At 44.7% G+C, this 7,427-nt stretch overlaps 1 protein-coding gene across 2 annotated transcripts in view; it reads right to left on the minus strand.

Moving 5' to 3' along the window:
* The window catches only part of RBCK1 (RanBP-type and C3HC4-type zinc finger containing 1), a 20,820-nt gene extending 14,159 nt beyond the window's left edge, over positions 1–6,661 (minus strand). Inside the window, exons 1-2 of one of the 2 annotated variants that reach the window (XM_008576064.1) lie at positions 6,332–6,661; positions 5,066–5,210 (exon numbers count right to left, since the gene is read on the minus strand). In XM_008576064.1, the coding sequence (XP_008574286.1) occupies positions 5,066–5,210; positions 6,332–6,353 (167 nt within the window). In that variant the 5' untranslated portion in view covers positions 6,354–6,661. The remainder of the gene's footprint in view (positions 1–5,065; positions 5,211–6,331) is intronic. The other variant, XM_008576065.1, reaches the window with a different exon arrangement.
* Between the last annotated feature and the right edge of the window lie 766 nt (positions 6,662–7,427).

Below are 7,427 nucleotides of genomic sequence, written 5' to 3' on the forward strand. Positions count from 1 at the left end.
TTTTTTTTTTTTTTTTTTTTTTTTTATAAAGATGACCGGTAAGGGGATCTTAACCCTTGACTTGGTGTTGTCAGCACCACGCTCACCCAAGTGAGCCACGGGCAGCCCCATTGAGGTTTTTTTTTTAAGTCTTTAGTTTTTAAAGACACATACCAAAGTATTTATGGATGAAATATCTGAGATTTGCTTTAAAATACTCCAGAAAATACCCTCAAGATTCTTCAGGAAAATGATATCGAGTACCCAGCCAACTACCAATGAATTGGGAGTGCAAAATATAGACATTTTTAAACATGCAAAGACTCTAAAAGTTTACGATATACTATTCCACATAAGAAGTTTTTGAAAAACAAAAAACAAGAATAGTAGAGTCTGATATAGAAGAACAGAAGAAAACTAAAAGGAATTTAAGAGATGGACTGGATCTTAACCCTCAAAATGTTCTTCCAGCAATAGGGGTGTTGAAACATAGAAGTGCATATGGTTTTCAATTGTACTACTTATTCTATAGTGAATAGTATTTTCATAGTCGACATGCTTATTAAATGCTATATAGTCGCTTTACGTTTGTAGAATCAACCTAGATGCAAGGCCTTAATTACAGTTAGAAAACAAAATCTAAAAGCTATAATCTTAACATTATGAACAAAAAAAATACAGTCGGAGCCCTCTGTGTCGCTGTCATCAATGACAGCAGGATTGCTGGTGATTAGCCATCACAAAAACAGCTGCGAAATTTAAACACTTAATTTTTGTTGTTGTTGGCAGCTGGCCGGTAAGGGGATCCAAATTAAAAATTAATTTTAACTTATATGTTGTATATGCACATTCATTGATCAGTCTCTAGGTATATGGCCAGCGGTTTTTCTTTGAGTATGAATCTGTTACTCGGAGTTTCCCATGATTTTTTTGGTATGAATCACATCCATAATACATGATCTATAATTGCCAGTACCAGCTTCTCTAAAATGGAGCAAGAACTTAAACACATGCTAGAAGCATCTGAGTACAGAACCCTTTAGGATTATTACCATAATTTTTTACAACCTGCTCACTCTAAAGTGAGCGGATTTTTTTTTCTTTTGATGACTCATTGCTATCTTGTCATTCTAAAGCAATCAACTTAGTTTTCATAGAAACACGTCTCTTTGAGCACTCACGTTTTATTGATTGATGTTATCGCTAGTTAAATTACATTATTACCATAACAAGTACAACTGGTATAAACAGGTTAGGGAGCAAACTCAGCTGACAGCTAGAAAGCATCAGCTCCACTGGTGAGAACGCTGGTCCAGAGCCTCTCAAAAGGCAGGTTCTGATCCCGCAGAGCTGAGGCGGGACCTGAGATTCCACCCATGTTGTGGGTCCATGGCCCACACTTTGAGTAGCAAATTGCTGGCCACCAAGGTGTGTGCAGTAGTTCGTTTTAGAGAAGAAACAACAGTGCCAGTTAATTCAGGGGATCAAGTGGAAGTCAACTGAGACAGCTTCGATACTTTACAAACTTTATGATACTTTACAAACGACTTCTATACTTTAACAAAAATCAAGAAGTCAGGAAAAGGAAAGGAGGAAGATGAGTATATTAAATTCCTCATTTTTCATAGCAAGGAGTACACGTACTGAGTCACCACATCAAGAAGTCGATACATAAATATTTGGTTTAAAATCAAGTGGCCAATTGATCTATAGATTCAATGCAATCCCAACTAAAAATCTCAGCTGCTTGTTTTGCAAAATGAACAAGCTGATCCTAAAATTCATATGGAAATTCAAGGGACCCAGAATAGCCAAAACAATCTTGAAAAAAAACAAGGTGGGGGAATAGTGAGAGGTTGGTTAATGGATACAAAATTACAGCTAAATATTTAGGAGGAATAAGATCTAGTGTTCTACAGCACTGTAGGGTTACTATAATAAACAATTTATTATACACATTCAATTAGCTAGACGAGAGGATTTCTGAATGTTCCCAACACAAAGAAATTATAAATGCCTGAGGTGATGGATATGTTAATTAACATGATTTGATCGTTATATATTCTATATATGTATCAAAATATCACACAGTATCCCATAAATATGTATAATTATGATGTGTCAATTAAAATTTCTTAAAACACGAAATTCTTAAAAAGAGTGTATAAAAAACCAAAACAGGACTGGTTGGTTAGCTCAGTGGGTTAAGAATAGGGTGTTGAGGGCCGGCCCGGTGGCGCACTGGAGAGTGCGCTGCTTGGGAGCATGGCGGCGCTCCCGCCGAGGGTTCGGATCCCATGTGGAGACCGGTTCCCGCTCACTGGCTGAGCGCGGTGCGGGCGCAACACCAAGGGTTGCGATCCCGTTGCCGGTCCCCGGTATGGGCGCAACACCGAGGGTTGCAATCCTGTTACCGGTCAGTAAAAAAAGACAAAAAAGGAAAAAAAAGAAAAAAAAAAGAATAGGGTGTTGATAACACCAAGGTCCAGGGTTCAATCCCTGTTACCGGCCAGCCATCAAAAAAAAAAAAAAAAGCACAAAGTTGAAGAACCCACACTTCCTGATTTCAAAGCTACAATAATCACAACAGGATGGTAATGGCATAAGAACTGACCCATCGATCAAGGGAACGGAAATGAGAGTCCAGAGATAAGCCCTCATTTTATTGTCAATTTTCAACAAGAGTGCTAAAATGATTAAACAGAGAAATAATAGTCTTAATAAACAGTCCTGGAACAACTGGATATCCACATGCAAAAGAATGAAGCTGGACTCCTACCCGATACTATACACAAAGATTAACTAAAAATGGATCAAAGACCTAAATGTAAGAGTTGAAACTATAAAATTCTTAGAAGAAAACAGGGATAAATTTTCATGACTTTGGATGAAGCAACTAAAGAAAATGTAGGTCAACTGGATATCATCAAAATGAAAAACTTTTGTTCTAAAAAAACAACCCACAGAATGGGAGAACATTTTTGCAAATCCATATCCGATGAGGTACTTGTATCGAGAATAAATAAAGTACACCTACAACTCAATAATAAAAAGACAAATCCAATTTTGAAATGGGCAAAAGACCTGATTAGGCAATTTCCCAAAGAAAATATGCAAATGGCATATAACCACATGAAAAGATGCTCAACATCATTAGTCAATAAATGATTAGGGAATTGCAAATCAAAACCACAATGAGGTACCACTTCAAACTCACTAGGATGGCTACAATCAAAAAGACAAATAAGGGGCTGGCCGGATATAACCACATGAAAAGATGCTCAACATCATTAGTCAATAAATGATTAGGGAATTGCAAATCAAAACCACAATAAGGTACCACTTCAAACTCACTAGGATGGCTACAATCAAAAAGACAAATAAGGGGCTGGCCGGTTAGCTTGGTTAGAGTGCTGCCTCAATATCAAGGTCAAGGGTTCAGATCCCTGTTCAGGCAAGCCACCAAAAAAAAAGACAAATAAGTGTTGGAAAGGATATGGAGAAACTGGAATCTTCATCACTGCTGATGGGAATATAAAATGGGGTAGCCACTCTAAAAAACAGTCTGGCAGTTCTTGAAAATGTTAGACATAGAGTTACCATATGACCCAGCAATTCCACTCCTAGGTATACACCCAAGAGAAATGAAACATGTCCACATAAACCTTCAACACAAATGTTCACAGCAGCACTATTCATAATAGCCAAAAAGCAGAAACAACCCAAATGTCCATCAACTGATTAATAGATAAAGAAAATGTAATATGTCCAATACAATGGATTATTATTCAGCAATAAAGAGGAATGAAGTTCTGATACATGCTACAACATGGATGAATCTAGAAAACATGATGCTAAGTGAAAGAAGCCAGAAACAACAGCCACATGTTCTATGATTCCATTCATACAAAGCTTTCTGAATAGGCAAAGCCCTAGAGATAAAGAGATTAGTGGTTGCTGAGGTTTGGGGAGAAGATGGAGATGGGCAGCGACTACTAATGAGTATGGGATTTCTTCATGGGGTGATGAAAATATTGTAAAATTGATTGTGGTGATGGTTGCACAACTCTGAATATACTAAAAGCCGTTGAACTGTACACTTTTAGATGGATGAATTGTATGAATGTGAATTTTATCTCAATAAAATTAAAAAAAAATAAAATGAGACCCACCAGGAGAACTGAAAAATCAGAAACTGTAATATTACTGCCTTACTAGGCAGCGATAAAAAGCAGTAAAGGGCTGGCTGGTGAGCTCAGTCGGTTACAGCATGGTGCTGATAACACCAAGGGCGTGGGTGCAGATTCTCATACTGGCCAGTTCCCCCTCAAAAAAAGAAAAGCAATAAAAAAAGAACCACAGACACCAATGTACAGGCATTGTGCAATGAGTTTCGGCATCAAATTTAAGTCTCCTGGTGCAGAGACTGACAGCATTTATTTTCCCTTGCTAAGAGAAACCCTGACTTCTAGTTGGACCCCCGGCTATACTTCACAGCCTCCCTTCAAGCTGAGTGTGGCTGTGAGAATAAGTTCTGGTGCACAGGCTTATGGAGAAGTGTGTGCAACTTCTGATCTCTGCTCTTAAGAGGAGAGTGGGCAGGGGTGCCTCCTTCCCTTCCTCCTGGTGTGATGGCTGGAGCAGGGATAGCCACTTTGGACCATGAGGTGAAACTCAGAAAGAAGACCACAAATCATGGAATAATGAGACAGAATAAGCACAAGCCTCTGAGGACTATGGGGAGCAGAGCCTCCACATCTGGACCAGCTGCCACCAAATCTGTTTATGCCACTATTATTATTTTTTTTTCTGTTATATAAAGGCTAACATCCTAATACACCTACTAATAACCCTATGAGATAGCTACTGTTTTGTACCATTTTAAAAATAAGAAAACTGAAACTCCTGAGAGGGAAAGTGCCCTGCCCTATATCTCATAGGTGATTAGTAACAGAGCTGGGATTGGAAACCAGGTCTCCTGACACCAGAACCTGCCATTAAGAAGGATCATCCTGTAGGCAAGAATATATTATTGCTCACAGGGTTCAGGAAGCCTTAAGTCCCTGCCAAGCCATGCACTCCTCACCTGATATCCTGCGTCGGGGAAACCTCGGGCTTCAGTTGCACACTCAGGGGCACCCGATGCTCTGCCAGCCAGATGGCGCACTGCATAGCCACCTGTTTATCCCCGCCCGCCACCGCCCGGGTGAGGCTCAGGGCCATCTCCTCTGCTAAAAACCAGCACAGCAGGAGCAAGTTAGCACGGGGTTTCTTTTGCAGGAGCTGGGGACGACGGGGTGGAAGAGGAGGTGATCCTTTGTGTATGCTGCTTCCTCTCTGTCTTCCTGGTGAACTCCTACATATCCTTCGGCACCCAGCTTAAAAATCCCTCTCCGGGAGGCCTGCTCTGACACTCCGCACTTCTCCCCACTCTAGGCTCATCTTATTCACTTCTCCCAGGGTTCCCCAAACATCCGTTTATTTATCCAACAAATATTTATTGGGCTCCTACTATGTGTTGGTCACTGTCCCAAGAACTGAGATGAAGCAGTGATTAAGGTAAACAGTGTTCTTCTCCTAGTGGAATTCCTATCCCAGTGCAGAGACAGACAATTAAGTTTAACAAGACGGAAAAAAAAGTCAGATTGTGAGTCATGCAGGCAAAGGTAAGCAGATCTGGGAAGGCGTCTGGGAGGAGGTAGCACTGAGGGTGAAACATGAAGGAGGAGCAGCTGGACATGTCAAGACCCAGCAGGGGGCTGGCCGGTTAACTCAGCTGGTTAGAGCTTGGCCTTATAACACCAAGGTCAAGGTTTCAGTTCCCGGCAGCCGCCAAAAAAAAAGACTCAATGGGAAAGTGTGTTCCAAGTGGAGAGAAGAGTAAGGGCAAAGGCCTGGGGCAAGAGACGTCTGGATTAGAACGGAAAGAAGTCAGTGGGGCTTCAGTAGAGTGAGCAAGGGGGTGAATGCTGGGGACCCAGAGGTCATCGAGGCCTGTGTGGCCTTGTGTGCTGCCTAAGGGCTCTGAGCTTTGCTCTAAGAATGCAGAGGAGTATGGAAGATTTCAAGCATGGCAGTGATGTGACCTATGTTCCACAAAGTTGGGTGCAGGGGGCGACAGAGGCAAGGACCCTGGTACTCAGGTCAACTGAGGTCTGTAGCCCCCACCAGCCCAGGAGGTCTCCAAGTTCACAATGTCCTGTGTCCTCGGGGTCCCAAGATGCCTCTGGAAGCCAGCGGGCCCCAAGGGAGGAAACTTAGGGGCAGGCGGGCAGAGGGAGGGCAGGCTAAAGCCCCCTCTCCCAGCCCCTTCCCACCCGAAGTCCCCCAGCCACCTCCAGGCTGTGCCCACCTTTCTTCATGTTCTCGTCCATCTGGCGCGGCTGCGCCCATCCCACCGAGGGGGAGCTGCGGTTCCGGGGAATGCTACCTCCGGGTCACCTGGGAGAAGGCAGGCGACTAGGAGCAACTCAGCCCCGGCAGGGTGGACTCCGGCGCGGCCCGAGCCTTCTCTGTGCCTCGGCGTCCCCGGCGGCAGTCGAGTAGCATCACATCACCCGGGGAACAGGGACCCGGCCTGGCATAGGTACTGGCCAAGACCCCGCGTGGGACGGTGAAAGGGCAGGGGGCACCGCGCCAGGCCCGCAGTGGGCGAAAGAGGAAACGGGACAGGACGGGGAAAGAGGGGAGAGGACAGCCCCACGCCGAACAGTGGGGGCGCTCAAGGCCCCGGAGGGACCCCGCTTCTCTCTAGGAGCGTCCCTGGCGTCCGGGATTTCAGCCTAGCTCCTTCTCCTCCCGGGAGGCCCCTGTCATTCGGAGAAGGGGAGCAGCTCTGGCCGAAGAGAAAGTGAAAGTGGAGGCCCCGGAAGTAGGGGGGCTGGGGGACCGGAAAATTGTCGTCTCATCCGGACCCCCCCGCGTCCGGCCCACCCGGCGGCGGCAGACGCCGAGGCTGTCCCTGGCACTCCCGCGGGGTCCCGGCGGTCCCGGGCGCTCAGTCCCCCTTGCCTAGGCGGCCCCGCCCCGTCCCCGCAGGTTGACCCCCGACTCCCAAGCCCCAGCTCACCCGCCCATCATTTTCCTTTTGCCTGAAATACATCACTTAAAACAGTGGTTCTCAGCCTTAGCTGTACATTTGAATCACCTGGGGAGCTTTAAAAAGTCCCACCCAGGGCCAGCCAGTGGCTCACTTGGGAGAGTGTGGTGCTGATAACACCAGGGCCACACTTTGGATCCCCATATAGGGATGGCTCTAGCTCACTTGGTGAGTGTGGTGCTGACAACACCAAGTCAAGAGTTAAGATCCCCTTACTGGTCATCTTTTCAAAAAAAATTTTTTTTAATAAAAGTCCTGCCCAGGCCACATCTCAAATCAATTAATTCATAATGTCTTGGGAAGGGGCCCAGGCATCAAGAGTTTTTAAAGTTCTCTGGTGTTTACAATA

Source organism: Galeopterus variegatus, unplaced genomic scaffold (genome assembly GCF_000696425.1).
Source record: "Galeopterus variegatus unplaced genomic scaffold, G_variegatus-3.0.2 Scaffold1282, whole genome shotgun sequence".
Lineage (NCBI taxonomy): Eukaryota > Metazoa > Chordata > Mammalia > Dermoptera > Cynocephalidae > Galeopterus > Galeopterus variegatus.